Below are 23405 nucleotides of genomic sequence, written 5' to 3'. Positions count from 1 at the left end.
ATAATAAATAAAAAGAAAAGATACTTAAGATAAATGTCATCAGTTTCTGTTATCATAGCATAAATCCAAGCATCATTACAAATGAATAACAGATAATCTAAAGGATAAAACATGTTTTCTAGCTGGTGAAAACCTGGAAATTCATCTCTAAAACATTCTCATTACAGTTAACCTTATAATTCAAAATGAGAACATAAAAGATATGTGGTTTATATTTAGCAATGCAAAGCAATCAAAGAATATGAAAATACTGCAATAAATAGAGCAGACTTTATTTCTTTTAAGACCATAATATATACATACCAGATGCTTTTCTGGAATCTCAAAGGGTTTACCAGTGAGAAGAGATAGAAGGCTAGGTTTCTTTGTGGATGAACTGGAGGCACCATGCTTTTCCCCACGTTCACTCATCTTTCTCCATTTAGCAGCTCCAAATATCTATTTCTTTAGCTGTTCCTCTGTTTTGTCCACAAGGTCAAGTGAATCAGCCTGTACTCCTTCACCTGTGCTGTGATAAATGGAATACTGCTCAAATTTTCCAAAGTACTATGTAATATGCATTCTGGGAAAAACTTATGGTTAACTGTTTGATATTTGGTTCATTTGTAATTCTGTAAGGCAGGAGGTGTTGCTGGGCTCCTCCTGCAGAGATTACAACATAAGCGAAAAGCCACCTTCGGTGAGGCAGTATCTTTGGGAATACAGTCTCATCAAAGAACTTTTCACTCTAAAGGTATGTACATTTCCCTGCTACTGGAAGAAGTGCAGCTTTGAGCTGCAAGAGCCTTTAGAAAAGTCCTGAATAACACCAGGACTCTCACAGAAATTGGTCCTGGGTAAATATATATCGAAAATATGTAAGGCAAGTTGCTGGCTAATTCTTATTGATTCTTTAATGATGGGCAGTCTAGCAAAATCTAAAGTTATTCGAGTAGCATGGTGAGGAGAAGTTGTAAAGTTATCCGTCTTTTGTCTTTCCTGTTTGCATCAAGAGTCAAGTCTTCACACATCTTAAAAACTCAAGTTACTTCTTCCAGCATTATTTTCTAAAACTTACTGTCTTATTGCAACGTCAGCTACTGTAAAAACTTATTGATGGAAAGAGATGTGAATTTTTTTCTTCTAGCACAAGCAAGAAACTTAAGGAGTCTATTTCTTTTACAAACTAAACATATTCTATATCTCTTGTTAAACACTGCGTGAATATCAGCAATAAGGATGTATCTTTACAATTTCTCATTATAATGATACCTACTGCTTAATCACTTTCAGAATGAGTTAATTACAATCCAGTAACTACAATTTATACAGAAAAGCAATAAACTGCTTAAACAAACATTAATTTTACTTGTCAAGAAGGTCTCCTACAGTATTACAAGTGTATTGCACCGACCATGCCAACTGGGTTTCATACAGTATTACAGGTACATTTCACCAACTGACCATGTCAATTGGGTCTTCTGCAGTAGTACAGATGCATTTCACTGAACATACTTCAACCCTCTTGGATTTTCGTGCTTATTTTTGCTTAAAGAAACCCCTAATTAAAAGGTAGCCATTTCTCAAACCTAGCTTTGATGCAAAGAGAAACTTTTGCCAGTTTGGTTACACCATGTTATACCTACATCAGCTTAAAGTTGAATTGTAATATGATTTTGTGCATTCTGCATTTTCTTACATCATTTTCCCCTGCTTCATACCAACGGCCACTTTTATAGGAACTTACGATTCTTGTAGTTAGAGTTTATAAGTTATGCTCCCTAAACAAATGTACTGTACAGCTGTTTTGAATCTCCTGATACAGATCTAGTATAGGCTTAGCCAGTGATAAAGATATATTAGTAAACTGTAATATAACCCGACATTTACACCTATGCTGTGCTTAACCTAACCATCACCTCCAGGTTCACATCCACTCACATCTAGTGTCACTGTAGTCCAGTCATTATACCACGTTTGATTCTTAGCATCCGTGTAATCAACACAAAATTCCTTTTCTCCTGTTTACTGTACACAGCTTCTTAGATACGTTCACTGATTCATCTTTAGTAGTTATTTTGAACTTTTCTTTCACTAGTGAGTAAAAATGATCAAACTGCTTCCCAATAGTTGTCTACCGTCGTGCTCCTGCTGACACTCCGGATTCAGGAAGGTGAGGAACCTGACTTTAGAGTTACCTGCGGCGTCGCCAAGTGAAGAATCTATAATTGTTTTCCCATCCTAATGTTTGAAGTAATATCTTTTATACAGACAAGAAAAAGAAATATATCATTCATCTAAATATAACTACCAAGCAATTGGGCGTAATTCTCATGTGAACAAACTAAGAGAATGTGATAGATAGTTATATTTCGCTTTCCGCCCTTAGGAATCTTTTAAACTAAGAAAATCCCCCAAAATGTTGAAATTAGAGAGTTTCCTTATCGAGAACTGAAAAGCATCTTTACAGTCCTTGATACAACAGTTTATAGCACTTCGTGACCCATGACCCCACTGGAAAAGGACAACCACACTCTTTATTAGTCTGAATCTAAATTTGTGATCGAAGTACATCTCTTAATGTTTGTCATTGAGAGAACAGGCTTAAAATTTTGTGTATAGTAAAGAGAACATGGCCAAAAGTAAATGTATCATTCAAAAGTAATTAATCCTTGTGGCCTTTTGTCTTTTCCTAGCGCTACCTCGCGGGGGGTAGGGGGAATGCTATTTCATGTGTGGTGGGGTGGCGATAGGAATGAATGAAGGCAGTAAGTATGAATATTTACATGTGTATATATAACCGTGTATGTATATGTATGTATACGTTGAAATGTATAGGTATGTATATGTGCGTGTGTGGGCACACGTGTATGTATATACAAGTGTATGTGGGTGGGTTGGACCATTCTTTCGTCTGTTTCCTTGCGCTACCTCGCTAACGCGGGAGACAGCGACAATGTGTAATGAAATAGATAATAAATACTTTTTTAGACCAATATCTGGGTACAGGGTCTGAATTATTCCATGATGAAACTTCTTTTCCCTTTAATCAGAAAGCAGGTACACACACACTCAGGCCATTTCCTTCCCTCTCTCCATAGAAGCAAATGTCATAAACTTGAGGGTGACATTTACATCTGGATTTATCATAAGGGATATTCCATATACCTAAGAAACAGGTAAAGGATGCAATTGAATAGTGACTTAACCACTTTGTTCACAGTATAATCACCAAAGATGCTTTCAAATATTGCTAGATATAATCAATGTGAAAAAGGAATATCATTTTGCAGCACATCAATTGCTCCATGTGAGTTTTCACAGTTTACAACCTGTATCAAAAACACGGTGTTTAGTATAGGGTATCGGTGTGCAAACGAGATGTGAATTATGTGATGGGAGAGTGGCTTGGTGTCAGGACTGCGCAGGTGCACTCACATGTTGTGGTGCATAAACAGTATTTATCATGTGAATGCTGATACCATATTGTGGTAATGTTTCGTTTGGATAAGGTAATAACAAGTTATTCCACTCAGTCCGCTGTCAGTTAGAAAGTATAACCTGTGGTCCTTTTTAGCTTTCGACATTGGAAATACTTGCCAATACATGTTAGGGAACGTGATTCGTACGGGCTCATCTGATGAAGTTATTGGTATGTGCGGTTTATTAAGAGGGTATGAACTAGTATTGCGTAAGGCAAAATTAATAAGCTGGTAAAATGAGTATGGATGACAAAATGTCGACTGGCCAGATAAAGAACATTGTGTAATTTTCCCATTTAGTATTTATAATTTTGTGAGTGGTTGGATATATTCGATAAGTAATTTCAAAGCTCATCTCCGAGGCAAAGTAATCTCATCATTTAATGCCAAACTCGATGTCTGTATGAATCAATCATGACCAGTTCACGATGTGGTCATATTGCTGTGACGATCAACGCTAAAGTAGGTCGCTCTCGCCACACTCATGTTACACTCCAAGAAAAAACTCATTATTGGCCTCATTCTTCATGACATATATTATGCTATGATTCTCACCTACTGACTCCCCAATCACATGTTCAACATTACAGGAAACGATGAAGTTTGTGTGATGACTATAACATAAATGAGAACAATGATCTTTACAGGTGGCAGTCATTCGTACTATATGGTTTTTCACGTAAAGCATTAAGAAAATATAATTATGTGGTGTTAATAGGAATTGTATAGTAAATAGGTATCCTTTTATATGTATACGATAGTTACATATTACAGCAAGTCTTCAATAGGACCAATCTATAGAAAGAAATTTGTTGAAGCATTCAATCTACTGCACTTGAACAATTTAGTTACTGTGGAGGAAACTTTGGGGCGGTGTGCAGGCAGCGAATAGGAAGAAACCAGTGAATTGTAAGTAAAAAAAATTATCCTTCCTTAAAGGTACCATGTAACCTCATCACTAATGTTATCTTAATACTTTTTTAAAAAGTCTTCATTTCGCTGTTTCAAGCTAGGATTATCAGAGACAACCCGAGGGACGACACATCACGCCCGACTTTCCATTTTCTTCCCACCACTGATACCCCTCTACCAACCCCGACCATGCTGATTCCACTTCCGGCAGGTAAATAAAGTAATGGGTGTTGTCATTTATTATTAGTTTTTAATAAGAAGCACCTCCATTTATTTTTTATTATTTTACTTTGGTCAAGGTAACAGATACCACAATAAACATATTAATGGTGTTAAAGGATGAATGGCGTGGTCTTACGGCCTAACTCAGAAAACGCTTGAGTGTAATTACCCATATTTGACTTCGAACCCACGACTCACGAGTTGATACTATCAGGTTCACATGGCACGAAGAATGGGTAACATCGCAGTTAGTTGTTAGTTTATTGTAAATTTGCACCACATAAGTAAGTGAGACGTTGCGAAGAGAAGTACTTACCTCGGTAAGCAAAACTCCGGAGAATGAAAGCTTCGAAGTAGCGAGCAGCGCGTCGATATTCCCTAGATTCATACCTTATAGAGAGGGCATTAACAACGATGACTTTCGTTGTTGGAAGTGGAGGCTGTTGTATCAGGCTATGCACCTTGAAGAGGATTTGACAGAGGATGGAGCCATAGGACTGAAGTGAGTTATAAAGTTGAAGTAGGAACTTAAGATCCTGGTTATACTTGAAAATATGTATATTGAGTGGTCAGTGTTCCTGTGGGGAAAGATTAAGGCGTAGTACTCCTCACATTGTTATTTGGTTGAGTCTTGAGCCTTGAACGCAAAGGAAAGGAAGTGGATGGAATGATGGAAATTAAATGCCTGAAGACAATTTGTGAAGCAAATTGATTCTGTAAGAGAGAGGTGTGGTATTAAGTCGAGTCAGACTGAAAGGACTGAAGAGAGTTTGCTGATACTGTTCACATATATGAGAAGGATGAGCATTTGATTGGATTAGGGCGTGGCCCTGACAGAAAACAAAGGGTATGGCATCATCAACAGAGTTACATGGGACTTCGGTAATGTAACCAGTGGTGTTCCTCAGGGATAATTCTTGGGACAGCTTTTGTTCGTTATATATGTTAACGATTTGGATATGAGAATAACCAGCGACTTAAGTATATTTGCCAATTATACAAAAATAGGGGCCATAATTGACTCAGATGAAAATTCAGTATATTTGCAGAGGGATTTAGATTATCAGAATGGGCTACATGGAAAATGGAATTCAGCATAGATAAATGCAGAACATTTACGGATAAAGACAGGAGCACTGATTACAAAGTGGACAATATTACTATTGGTAAAATGGAATGCAAAAGAGATTTAGGTTTACTGGTGAACAAGGATCTTCAGCCATGTCAACAGTGTATTAAAGTGTGTAATAAGTCTAATATGATGTTAGGGTCCGTTAATAGGACTGTTAGCAATAAAACTCCTCGAGTATTATTGCAACTCTATCTTGCATTGGTGAGACCACATTTGGATTAAGCGGTACTGTTTTGGGTTCCGTACTATGCAGTTGATATAGATTGTTTAGAGAGAGTACAAAGGCGAATGACAAAGATGATACCTGGGAATAGAAACCCCACTTATGAAGAAAGGTTAAAGACTGAATTTACACTCACTTCAGAGGAAGAGGGCTAGAGGGGATATGATTGAAGTCTTTAAATAGGTGAAGGGCATTAATAGAGTGGCACCATCGGATAGGACTAGAAATAATGGATTTAGATTAGAAAAAAATAGATTCAGGTCGGTTGTGGGTAAATATTGGTTCAGGAATAGGGTAGTAGATTTATGGAACATGCTGCGAAGTACAGCAGTGGAAGCTAGGTCTTTAGGTAGCTTTAAACAAAGGTTGGATGTATTTATGGGTTCAGGTGGTTGGTTGTAGGGTGGACAGTCTCAGGACTTGCCTAGCATGGGCCAATAGGCCTCTTGTAGCGTCCACACTTCTTATGTTCTTAAGTGTCAAAAGTAGGGGAGGCAAGGGGGTGGGAAGACTGAGATGGAAGGATGAAATAAAGGAGACTATAGAAAATTGGGGCTTGAACATTCAGGGTGAGAGCCATGAATGGGATGAAATGAATTGATGTGGTAAATGGGTGGCAATGTGCTAGTAGTGCAAGGCATTTGAAGCAGCAAATAAAAATCATGGAAGTCTATGGGGCTTGGCTGTGGATAGTAGGTGCTGGTGTCAGTACATTGTACATTGTAACTTGAGAGTTAAGGTCTGCAAATGACACTACCTTGCTAAGGCAGATGCAGTTAGGTATGTAAGTTTCCTATGCCTTCAACAATTATCTGTAAATTCTTTTGCATCTTCATTTTGACTTATCCCATTGCATATGCTGACCAGGGTTACCTCATTCCTTTCACATTACCTTAGTCTTTAGGAGCAAGTAAGAGGTAACTATTTCATATGTCAATCTGATTATAGAACCCCTTTTACAAGGCTCATGCATCTTCAAGACTGCACTTCAATTGATAGTAAAGAAATAATTGACTCCTTTAGAGTGAGAGTTCCACACTGAGATTATGCATTCTTTTTTTATCAGAAGATGATGATACAACCTTGCCCTTGCTGAAGGTGACTTTTCACTAGCAGCATAACCACAAGCAGGCAGAACCTGGTAACTCCTCTTCCCTTATTCAACAGCTAAATATATAGACTATATATACAGACTTTCTCAGTAAACATTTAATGATTTACGGCAAGTGCTCAACAATTTAAGGATAGAGATGATGTATTTTAGTCTACAGGCTGTAAATAACAACTGCCTTGGAAGGTCCTCAAATCCTGAGTTTTAAAGCAGTGTCCATAACCACCATATAATTCTTAGTCAGGAATGCTAGTCTAGTTTCTGTTATATTAAATCTAAGCTACCAGACTAGTTTTAACATTTTCCTGCATTCATTAAACACTTATTCCCTATTCAACTGTCTTCCTATATTTTTCTTATCTCCCTTCCCTTAACATATTTCATGTTTTCATAACACTTGTGACTTGTGCCCTTTCAAAAAGCAGCTTTTCCATTTCCTTACCTTACCAAGTATTCTTAAGGCCAGGCCTTGATGAAGACTGATCATGACTGTAGCCAATTACCAAAATAAATGTGCCTTTTGTACATGTGTCACATAGATTTAAACACTTTCACCATGTATTAGATTTCACGAACATTCATCACAATGCTATTTTTCCATGAAAAGGTAAGTCTGCATATAACTATTTTTCTTAAGTACCCTACTTTACATGACAATAAAGTTTCTGTAACTGGCATTAAATTTTTTCCAGAGCAGTAGTTAGCACTGAAATTTAATTCTTTAACAAGAAAGGATTTGGTATTTGTTAAAAGCAGTTTTTTAATATGACAGTTAAACTGACCAAAATTATTGACACTTTTGTTACAGCAGTTGATGTTTATGGAGCAAGTTACTACTGGCATACATCTACACACTTTACTTCTTGCCACATCATGTTTACACACTTAACTTCTTGCCACAAGTTGAATTCTGTGAATAATGTAGGTTCTTATATCATCATAGATGGCAACCCAAACAAAGGACCATGAGTGTTAGTCATGCACCTTCTCTTGGGACAACACGTCTATGGCACCCATCATTTTGCTCCTGCTACCCATTGCTGCCCATATTTAGAATTGGTCACACTTACATATGTGTTTAACCTGAACTAGGAGTGTTTAATTTATATAATTCATGTGAAAGTTTTTTTTGATATTTCATATATACCTAATCATAAACAGAAAAAGAAAATTTATATTTTGGAGTTCTTATGATTGACTAAAAAGTAATTATTTTAACCTTAACAACAAGTGCTTAAGTCTTCATTCTGAATAAAATCAATTTGTTTTATATTCTTCGTGGGCCTGTTCTTACATGGAAAAAAAAATTTCAGCACTGGTGGAGGCCATACAAATCAACTATGCACTGACAGGGTGAAGTAAGAAACAAGATATAATACAAAAGCATGAATTGTCAATATTTACAAAGAATATTACAGTGATCTACAACTATCATGCACTGTATATGTTGTTTCATGGGCATTTACCAAAAAATTAAATTTACCATGAAAAAAGCTGTGAATTGATCTTTTTTCTATTTCCAACTTTAAATAACCATCAAGTTTCCTTATCTGACTAAAACATGTATCAAGTAATAAAGCAATAGAAATTATGCTTTCAGTGAGAAAATGCATTTGTTAAAAGTTCCTCATTATGAGAGGGAAATAGAGTAGAATGATTGAACTAATTGCATTATCATTTAGAATATACCGTAATTTACAAATATCCCATACTTTATGTTTCTACCAATATTAGCAATTACACATGAGAAATTATTTGCATTGTCTGGCTATATGTCTTAAGTATCTCATTTATTTCCTGTGCTGTAACATTTCTCTTTTGCTTTGTTACTTAAGAACATTTGTACAGGAAATAAAAAATTGAAAACTATTACAAAAAAAAAGTTTCTAGGAACAGGCACCAGCTTTCCATGAAAAACAGGTCACATACATACTCATGAATTCTTCATATTAGTTGGTAGGCAGCCAATGACCAGGGAGGTATATTGCCAGTATTAACTGCCTGGGTATCAGATGGATTAGTGATGGCTCTTCAGAGGTCAAGTTGCACCCCTCTGACCCAGGTAGCTGTCTTTTCTCTCTGCCTCACCCATAAGTGGATGACTGGCATTCTTGTCATACATTACACTTGACAATACTTAACTCACACAACTCATTCTTTTTAACTCTAAGATTTTCTTGTAGTAAGCACTATGTGCTAGAGTTGGGAAAATGGTAGGAGTAATAGACAGAAATAGTTGGTAGGAACATTTAGGCAGGAGCATTAGGTAGGAACGTTAAGGAGGACCATTAGGTAAGTCAGTATTTGGTTGGAGCCTCTGCAAACACTGTGCTAGAGCTGCCTTCTACCAGTAGCCTGTTAAGAGTGAGGCACTAAAGGCTAAGAAGCAGCACCAGAGTTCACTGCTTATGGAGAATCTATTGCTGTGGCCACCCCTTTGAAAGAGTTCCAGTTGGGAACAGGCATCAGAAATATAGATATATAGATATAAAATTTACCACATTACATAATGAACTCTTGCCCCATGTATCATGATATTATTCTGCATATAACATACCCAAATTATGGGGAATATACAGGAAAAATGTATGAGTGTAAATGTACAGGTTGTTTACTTGCATTTACTGACACCTCACAGATGCCAGTACTGCACAGTTTGGGGGCATTCAATTCGGGCAAACATGCAAGGTGTAGTAATTAATGGAGTAGAGGGAAATAAATTTTGGATGCCATAGGGAAATGACAGTTTTTGCAATTAATAGTAAAAAATGTTGAATTGTGTATGTGTGATTATTGCAGCAAAAGGTCAAATGAAAGTAATGTTAATGATACAAGGAATTTTACATAATTTTTTTTATATCTATCAAAATAACCTAATGTTTTTTGTTTCCCTTCCGTACAACCGTCCAACCATCCTCTTCATCTTGATGTTGCAGCTTTTCCTGTTCAGTCAGTGCACTTGAAGGTTGAATTTTTATGCTGTTTGATGTGGGATTATCTTTTTCACTTAAGTGTAGCCCACTCATGTGAGCAGCAACTAACTGAGGTGAATCATCCTGTTGAATGGGACAAACTATATACATAATAATTCATATAGAAGAGGAAATTAGTATTTTTTAAAGAATATAAAATTATACACAAATAAGAAAGTATTCAATGTAACATTTGAAAATGCCAAAACTACAATCTTGGCATATACAAGATGTTTCAAGAAGTTAACCAACCATCCAGATACCTGTTAACCTCTCCTGTTCTCCACTGCTTCAGACCAATCTTCACCTGAAAATACTCACTTTCTTCTCTTCCTACTCGCTTACACGCCTAACTCTCTTGACAGAAACATGTCACTGCTTCTAATAACTTTCCTCCAACATCATACATTCATACCACCTTCCACAAAACATCTCTATCATTCCTATCATCTGCTTTCTCTGGAGCCAATAATGACACATACAAATCCTTCTCTTTTTCTTAACATTTCTCACACATTCCTCAGAGTAAACATGTAATCCAGACACTCACTAACACTAATGATGTAAGTTTGAATCCTACTGTTGGAGAATTTGTATGTTTATGAAAGTAAAAATCACTGTATTATATTCGTTGTTCATATATCTCTGTATGCAATTAGCTTTGGTAAAACAATAACTATTGGTTATTGTGAGCCTGTCAGAAAATGACCTGTGAAGACCTTGTTGCTTGTGTGAGACAAATGGTTTAAGTTGTGCAACATTGTTGCTGCAGGAGCCCCTGGATGGGGGTTCCTACGGTTATAGCTCCAGGAACCCTTTCACAAAGGGGTTCTGGGGTTGTATAATAATAATAGTAAAAATAATATATGATACAGACAGTTCCATACATCACAAATGATTCATGAACCACACATGCAAATAACTTACTTCATTTTCCTCGCATAAGTTTTCTTGTATCCTACAAGCTGACAGGTCATATTTAGGCATTTTGGACAGCTCTTCCATCACCTGGGCATCCTTCCCTGCCTCACATAACTGGTACAGATGACACAAACATTTCCCAACCTGTCAATAAGTTTGTCCAGTAACAAACATACAATGGATATAAAACCTAGAAAATAAGACTCATTACATTCCTAAAAAAATTAAAATTGTGGATTTCAAGTCATTACTTTGCTCTTCTGACATTATATCTATCTCTCATCATTACTATTTTCTCATTTCCATGGGGTGCTTCATGGATGTATAGCCTCTAAAATAAATTATTCACATACATACATACATACATACATACATACATACATACATACATACATACATACATACATACATACATACATACATACATACATACATACATACATACATACATACATACATACATACATACATACATACATACATACATACATACATACATACATACATACATACATACATACATACATACATACATACATACATACATACATACATACATACATACATACATACATACATACATACATACATACATACATACATACATACATACATACATACATACATACATACATACATACATACATACATACATACATACATACATACATACATACATACATACATACATACATACATACATACATACATACATACATACATACATACATACATACATACATACATACATACATACATACATACATACATACATACATACATACATACATACATACATACATACATACATACATACATACATACATACATACATACATACATACATACATACATACATACATACATACATACATACATACATACATACATACATACATACATACATACATACATACATACATACATACATACATACATACATACATACATACATACATACATACATACATACATACATACATACATACATACATACATACATACATACATACATACATACATACATACATACATACATACATACATACATACATACATACATACATACATACATACATACATACATACATACATACATACATACATACATACATACATACATACATACATACATACATACATACATACATACATACATACATACATACATACATACATACATACATACATACATACATACATACATACATACATACATACATACATACATACATACATACATACATACATACATACATACATACATACATACATACATACATACATACATACATACATACATACATACATACATACATACATACATACATACATACATACATACATACATACATACATACATACATACATACATACATACATACATACATACATACATACATACATACATACATACATACATACATACATACATACATACATACATACATACATACATACATACATACATACATACATACATACATACATACATACATACATACATACATACATACATACATACATACATACATACATACATACATACATACATACATACATACATACATACATACATACATACATACATACATACATACATACATACATACATACATACATACATACATACATACATACATACATACATACATACATACATACATACATACATACATACATACATACATACATACATACATACATACATACATACATACATACATACATACATACATACATACATACATACATACATACATACATACATACATACATACATACATACATACATACATACATACATACATACATACATACATACATACATACATACATACATACATACATACATACATACATACATACATACATACATACATACATACATACATACATACATACATACATACATACATACATACATACATACATACATACATACATACATACATACATACATACATACATACATACATACATACATACATACATACATACATACATACATACATACATACATACATACATACATACATACATACATACATACATACATACATACATACATACATACATACATACATACATACATACATACATACATACATACATACATACATACATACATACATACATACATACATACATACATACATACATACATACATACATACATACATACATACATACATACATACATACATACATACATACATACATACATACATACATACATACATACATACATACATACATACATACATACATACATACATACATACATACATACATACATACATACATACATACATACATACATACATACATACATACATACATACATACATACATACATACATACATACATACATACATACATACATACATACATACATACATACATACATACATACATACATACATACATACATACATACATACATACATACATACATACATACATACATACATACATACATACATACATACATACATACATACATACATACATACATACATACATACATACATACATACATACATACATACATACATACATACATACATACATACATACATACATACATACATACATACATACATACATACATACATACATACATACATACATACATACATACATACATACATACATACATACATACATACATACATACATACATACATACATACATACATACATACATACATACATACATACATACATACATACATACATACATACATACATACATACATACATACATACATACATACATACATACATACATACATACATACATACATACATACATACATACATACATACATACATACATACATACATACATACATACATACATACATACATACATACATACATACATACATACATACATACATACATACATACATACATACATACATACATACATACATACATACATACATACATACATACATACATACATACATACATACATACATACATACATACATACATACATACATACATACATACATACATACATACATACATACATACATACATACATACATACATACATACATACATACATACATACATACATACATACATACATACATACATACATACATACATACATACATACATACATACATACATACATACATACATACATACATACATACATACATACATACATACATACATACATACATACATACATACATACATACATACATACATACATACATACATACATACATACATACATACATACATACATACATACATACATACATACATACATACATACATACATACATACATACATACATACATACATACATACATACATACATACATACATACATACATACATACATACATACATACATACATACATACATACATACATACATACATACATACATACATACATACATACATACATACATACATACATACATACATACATACATACATACATACATACATACATACATACATACATACATACATACATACATACATACATACATACATACATACATACATACATACATACATACATACATACATACATACATACATACATACATACATACATACATACATACATACATACATACATACATACATACATACATACATACATACATACATACATACATACATACATACATACATACATACATACATACATACATACATACATACATACATACATACATACATACATACATACATACATACATACATACATACATACATACATACATACATACATACATACATACATACATACATACATACATACATACATACATACATACATACATACATACATACATACATACATACATACATACATACATACATACATACATACATACATACATACATACATACATACATACATACATACATACATACATACATACATACATACATACATACATACATACATACATACATACATACATACATACATACATACATACATACATACATACATACATACATACATACATACATACATACATACATACATACATACATACATACATACATACATACATACATACATACATACATACATACATACATACATACATACATACATACATACATACATACATACATACATACATACATACATACATACATACATACATACATACATACATACATACATACATACATACATACATACATACATACATACATACATACATACATACATACATACATACATACATACATACATACATACATACATACATACATACATACATACATACATACATACATACATACATACATACATACATACATACATACATACATACATACATACATACATACATACATACATACATACATACATACATACATACATACATACATACATACATACATACATACATACATACATACATACATACATACATACATACATACATACATACATACATACATACATACATACATACATACATACATACATACATACATACATACATACATACATACATACATACATACATACATACATACATACATACATACATACATACATACATACATACATACATACATACATACATACATACATACATACATACATACATACATACATACATACATACATACATACATACATACATACATACATACATACATACATACATACATACATACATACATACATACATACATACATACATACATACATACATACATACATACATACATACATACATACATACATACATACATACATACATACATACATACATACATACATACATACATACATACATACATACATACATACATACATACATACATACATACATACATACATACATACATACATACATACATACATACATACATACATACATACATACATACATACATACATACATACATACATACATACATACATACATACATACATACATACATACATACATACATACATACATACATACATACATACATACATACATACATACATACATACATACATACATACATACATACATACATACATACATACATACATACATACATACATACATACATACATACATACATACATACATACATACATACATACATACATACATACATACATACATACATACATACATACATACATACATACATACATACATACATACATACATACATACATACATACATACATACATACATACATACATACATACATACATACATACATACATACATACATACATACATACATACATACATACATACATACATACATACATACATACATACATACATACATACATACATACATACATACATACATACATACATACATACATACATACATACATACATACATACATACATACATACATACATACATACATACATACATACATACATACATACATACATACATACATACATACATACATACATACATACATACATACATACATACATACATACATACATACATACATACATACATACATACATACATACATACATACATACATACATACATACATACATACATACATACATACATACATACATACATACATACATACATACATACATACATACATACATACATACATACATACATACATACATACATACATACATACATACATACATACATACATACATACATACATACATACATACATACATACATACATACATACATACATACATACATACATACATACATACATACATACATACATACATACATACATACATACATACATACATACATACATACATACATACATACATACATACATACATACATACATACATACATACATACATACATACATACATACATACATACATACATACATACATACATACATACATACATACATACATACATACATACATACATACATACATACATACATACATACATACATACATACATACATACATACATACATACATACATACATACATACATACATACATACATACATACATACATACATACATACATACATACATACATACATACATACATACATACATACATACATACATACATACATACATACATACATACATACATACATACATACATACATACATACATACATACATACATACATACATACATACATACATACATACATACATACATACATACATACATACATACATACATACATACATACATACATACATACATACATACATACATACATACATACATACATACATACATACATACATACATACATACATACATACATACATACATACATACATACATACATACATACATACATACATACATACATACATACATACATACATACATACATACATACATACATACATACATACATACATACATACATACATACATACATACATACATACATACATACATACATACATACATACATACATACATACATACATACATACATACATACATACATACATACATACATACATACATACATACATACATACATACATACATACATACATACATACATACATACATACATACATACATACATACATACATACATACATACATACATACATACATACATACATACATACATACATACATACATACATACATACATACATACATACATACATACATACATACATACATACATACATACATACATACATACATACATACATACATACATACATACATACATACATACATACATACATACATACATACATACATACATACATACATACATACATACATACATACATACATACATACATACATACATACATACATACATACATACATACATACATACATACATACATACATACATACATACATACATACATACATACATACATACATACATACATACATACATACATACATACATACATACATACATACATACATACATACATACATACATACATACATACATACATACATACATACATACATACATACATACATACATACATACATACATACATACATACATACATACATACATACATACATACATACATACATACATACATACATACATACATACATACATACATACATACATACATACATACATACATACATACATACATACATACATACATACATACATACATACATACATACATACATACATACATACATACATACATACATACATACATACATACATACATACATACATACATACATACATACATACATACATACATACATACATACATACATACATACATACATACATACATACATACATACATACATACATACATACATACATACATACATACATACATACATACATACATACATACATACATACATACATACATACATACATACATACATACATACATACATACATACATACATACATACATACATACATACATACATACATACATACATACATACATACATACATACATACATACATACATACATACATACATACATACATACATACATACATACATACATACATACATACATACATACATACATACATACATACATACATACATACATACATACATACATACATACATACATACATACATACATACATACATACATACATACATACATACATACATACATACATACATACATACATACATACATACATACATACATACATACATACATACATACATACATACATACATACATACATACATACATACATACATACATACATACATACATACATACATACATACATACATACATACATACATACATACATACATACATACATACATACATACATACATACATACATACATACATACATACATACATACATACATACATACATACATACATACATACATACATACATACATACATACATACATACATACATACATACATACATACATACATACATACATACATACATACATACATACATACATACATACATACATACATACATACATACATACATACATACATACATACATACATACATACATACATACATACATACATACATACATACATACATACATACATACATACATACATACATACATACATACATACATACATACATACATACATACATACATACATACATACATACATACATACATACATACATACATACATACATACATACATACATACATACATACATACATACATACATACATACATACATACATACATACATACATACATACATACATACATACATACATACATACATACATACATACATACATACATACATACATACATACATACATACATACATACATACATACATACATACATACATACATACATACATACATACATACATACATACATACATACATACATACATACATACATACATACATACATACATACATACATACATACATACATACATACATACATACATACATACATACATACATACATACATACATACATACATACATACATACATACATACATACATACATACATACATACATACATACATACATACATACATACATACATACATACATACATACATACATACATACATACATACATACATACATACATACATACATACATACATAATACATACATATTGGAAAGGATCACAATTTTAAAGGCGTGATCAAGATATTCCTTTTGAGTCCGGGGGAAAAATGAAACACGAAAATTTCCCCAAGTGCACTTTCATGTAATAATCACTTTCTTTCGGGGAGAACAAGAGAGAAATATAACAGTCAGTTGATATACATCAAAGAGATATTTCAGTGTTCTTTTTTTGATTACGTTCTTCTCTTTGTGTCTCATTATCGTTACATATCTTTACATATGCTTGGTTGTCGTGTTTGTCCTTCCTATGAGCTATGTTAAGTTCTTTAGGGTCATACACATTTATTATTCTTATATATTTGTTTCTGTACTGTAGAGGTAAATTTGCTAACTACTGTACTGAGAACTGATGGGTCCCACATTTTATTTGCCATTTTTTGTTTTTTTACACTGTCTTTTCTTGGGTTATGCTTAGGTGGACTAGGGGCAGAAGGCCAGGAGGGAGAGCCTCCTAGTTTGGGTAAGGTTGACTGGTTTGACTCAGTCTGTCATATTATGTATTTGACAAGTGTTTTAAATGATTTTACGTAAATAAATACAACCATACCCACATCAGTATGACCATCTAATAATGAAGAATAAACTATAATGCTCTGCAATTCTTATTAATTTCAATACATACTATGCTCGTATTGCAGAACAAAATCACCTAATATCTAGATGCGTGGCTCGACTGGCATTTTTTTTCTTTTTACTTTTATATTTATCACACTGTGGCACGATACTATTAGTACACCTGCATTGGAATTTCAAATCTTGAGATGGGTGAAGACTAATATACGAACCTGTAGAGGGTTCCAGTTTGTGAGTATTGTTCCAACTGCAGTTTTGAATAAAGGATACATGGTAGTAGTTCCGTTCGCTAGATATTACTCAATACAGCACTATCTTCTATTCAGTTTTTGTTGTAGTTTGCTTAAGTCTGATTACTGCACATCACAGCATATTTCATTCTTCGTTTTTCTCTTGTAAGTGGCTTTGGTGTTTGGTATTGGTGTCCTCCAGGTCGTAGCCCACGCCGTGTGTGTGTTGTTTACCATGTGTTGTCCCGATCAGCTGCGCGAGGGTCGCATCAGCTGAGTGTGACTAGCCCGCTACCCTCTGGTGCTTGCTTCATGCTCCTTAAATCTGGCCAGTTTTCCTGAAGATCATTGGTACTTTCATTAGTTACTAGGTTCTTTCTTGTTTCCTGATGTATTGTGGATATTCATCTTCGGGGAAGTTTTGAGTTACATATTTTGTATTCCTCGTTGTTCCTAATTTTCATAGCAAGTGCAATGTGTAATGGCTCTCAGGTGGTAAAGTGGGAAATATATGTTTTGTGGTTTCACCAAAAAAGCAGTATTGTCAGTTTCTTGTAAGCATATTTGTTTTTGTTTCGATTAAAGTTTTTTTTACGTTACTGAGATGAAGTACAGGAATTTTCTACATTTTTTTCTTCCCCTTTTCCCACAAGCTTTCCATCTACAGGATTCATGTGCAGAAGCTGTAATCGATTTTTCCTACGTTCTATCACCCCCTGCTCAGTATTTTACCTTTCATTCAAGATGGACAAGATTGAAGCGTGCATTTGCCCATACCATGTTCTTTACTGTATAATCGAAAATCAAAATGCAGCTGTTTATTGCTATAACCAGAGGAGCTGTAAAATATCAGACCACGCACTGAAACCACGAGGTTTATTGTAGTGCTCTTGGTGGAACATATAAACAAGATAGTTGCACAAGGTAAGGCAGCCCAAGCAAGCATTATAGATTCTGGCACCTCCCTAAGAGGTGAAACCTATATCTAGTAAGGCTATTATCCTTCCCGTGGTGAAGCACTGTATTTCCCAGTAGCAGTTGACCTCGCCTCCAAATAACGCATGCTGATGATGCAGGTTAAAAATGGCACACATGCGTCACGTACGAACAAATATCCTACAATATAGTGGAAACAATAACAATGCAAAACCAGTTGGTATATGAGAGAAGCAGAACAAGAAAAAGATGTCTTTATTGTCAAATTGCTGCAAAATGAAATTATGACTAGAGGGTCAGTTTAAGGTTAAAAGGTGTACGAATTAGAAAATAGAAATATAAAATACCACTTAAAAGTACCATATAGAATATAAAGAATCATCTAATGCACTCAGAAGGAAATCTTGATGCAAGGAAAGATAATAGGCGCTGTTGTCCTTCCTCGAGGAGTTTGATGAATTAGCCAAATCTTTTGGAAAAAGAAATGAAACGAAGGAATATGGATTAAGGAACTCATGAGAAAAGAGACTGATAGACGTGGTGGATGGAACCACGTGTAATGATATGTATGTAGGGAGGTGTACCATAGTCTGGTAATAATCTCACTACTGTTCACAATGCTCTCAGGTATGGAAAGAAAATCAAATGTTAGTCATACAAGGAACACCTCTTGAGTAAGTATAAACTCGCTCTCACTTCACGCAGACGAAAAATATCATATAAACAGATCTAAATGTGCACTTACGTGGAGACAATACATGGGAAAGGTGAGTAAGTTGGAAGTGAAATGTCCATCAACTCCCACCGTTGTTATGGTCGTCAACGTCGTTACAATCAACAGCCGAAAAATCTTTAAACACCCGTCTCAGCTGCTGAGGGTATTTCTACGACTATTACCACTATGTCATCTTAGCAATGGAAGCTTGGCTATTTCCGGATAGAACACCTTCTGTGTACTTAGAATACCACCAAGGACGGTACAGTAGCGACTCACTATCGCTACACAAAGTGTAACTACTGACGACTGCCCTGACTTGGTACCAAGCAGGTCACTGAAGGTGACCTCACTTGACCGGAAGCGTTATCAGTAGTAACATTCCCGTGGGACGTGCTACGTTTAATTACTTGGACACCATAACAATTCCCCTTAGTCTTACCATCTCGACAGTGAAACTAGATTTCAACAAAGGTTGTATTTTCTGAGATTGCCTCAACATCTAATACTGATAACACTATACAACATCAGGTTTTTCTATCTGTAATGAATGTACTGCTGTTTGATATTTTCATTGGCTTTGTATAACCATATGAAAGAATCGCCTTTATAAGGAGGTCTGAGAGAGAGGAAAATTTTACGGATATTGGATACAATCGCCACTTGAAAAATGTGTCATTGTGTAATCAAAGGAAAATGCATGATTTTGAGTCAAAATCATCCACTGACAGGCGTACGACTGAGGCTGATATCATGCAAGTATTAGATATGGGAAATTATTCTTACTTATTCTATTATCGTGTATTGTGATCGGTGTCTCTCACCATAACTATACTTAAGTCATGATATAAACCAATGTCATTTGCATTGGATGAGTAGTAATGTATTTTGGTTGAAGTTTTCTGTGGTGTAAATTGTAAACAAACTGAAAGTTTATAGAGTACCTATTTATGTTACAACATAGAGGGTTAGGTAGACAGTCCTCCTGAGAGGTTAACAATAGTAAGGTCATATCATTCTTTTGGCCTCGGGCAGATATCTCATTCCATGGTTGAGGACGAGATGAATCAGTTTGATGTAACTATGCGCTACACTTGTGACAATGTTACATGTATAATCAAAGTTCCTAAGAGACAATGTAATCTCTCCAATAAGCATTTAATATTTTTAAGTACAGACCCAAGGATAGTCTACAAGCTAAAAAAAAAGGAAGATCTATTCCATTGAAAATTAATCTTACAGGCCATTACAGCTTAGAGCACAAATATCATCAAGTTGAACAATTTTAAAGATATAAAAAAATTACCTAGTTAATTTGTAATAATATATAGGAAATAAGATAAGGGTATTTGAAATCGACAAATACGATAATGGTATGTTTGTGTACA

General features: G+C 32.6%; 2 protein-coding genes across 3 annotated transcripts in view; both read right to left on the bottom strand.

The window, feature by feature from the left end:
* Nucleotides 1-2128, bottom strand: part of LOC139761745 (cyclin-dependent kinase 10-like) — a 40334-nt gene extending 38206 nt beyond the window's left edge. The window contains exons 1-2 of one of the 2 annotated variants that reach the window (XM_071686159.1): nucleotides 1921-2128; nucleotides 304-503 (exon numbers count right to left, since the gene is read on the bottom strand). In XM_071686159.1, the coding sequence (XP_071542260.1) occupies nucleotides 304-411 (108 nt within the window). In that variant the 5' untranslated portion in view covers nucleotides 412-503; nucleotides 1921-2128. Of the gene's footprint in view, nucleotides 1-303; nucleotides 509-1920 lie in introns of both variants that reach the window. The other variant, XM_071686158.1, reaches the window with a different exon arrangement.
* Nucleotides 2129-8434: 6306 nt separating this feature from the next.
* LOC139761769 (uncharacterized) lies at nucleotides 8435-20625 on the bottom strand. The gene is made up of 3 exons (XM_071686206.1): nucleotides 20337-20625; nucleotides 10961-11098; nucleotides 8435-10117 (listed from the first exon to the last, which is right to left on the bottom strand). The coding sequence occupies exons 1-3, from the start codon at nucleotides 20406-20408 to the stop codon at nucleotides 9935-9937; spliced, it is 393 nt and encodes a 130-aa protein (XP_071542307.1). The 5' UTR covers nucleotides 20409-20625; the 3' UTR covers nucleotides 8435-9934.
* Between the last annotated feature and the right edge of the window lie 2780 nt (nucleotides 20626-23405).

This window comes from Panulirus ornatus, chromosome 41, assembly GCF_036320965.1.
Source record: "Panulirus ornatus isolate Po-2019 chromosome 41, ASM3632096v1, whole genome shotgun sequence".
NCBI lineage: Eukaryota > Metazoa > Arthropoda > Malacostraca > Decapoda > Palinuridae > Panulirus > Panulirus ornatus.
This window is presented reverse-complemented; position numbering and strand designations above follow the sequence as displayed.

What these genes read in the sequence shown, in the direction of transcription:
- LOC139761769 (XM_071686206.1), bottom strand. Translation starts at nt 20,408, where the DNA reads ATGTATCCTTTATTCAAAACTGCAGTTGGAACAATACTCACAAACTGG. An exon ending in CTCTACAGGTTCGTATATTA is followed by an intron (nt 11,099 to 20,336) that starts GTCTTCACCCAT and finishes ACTTATTGACAG; the next exon opens with GTTGGGAAATGTTTGTGTCA. An exon ending in ACTTATGCGAGGAAAATGAA is followed by an intron (nt 10,118 to 10,960) that starts GTAAGTTATTTG and finishes CCCATTCAACAG; the next exon opens with GATGATTCACCTCAGTTAGT.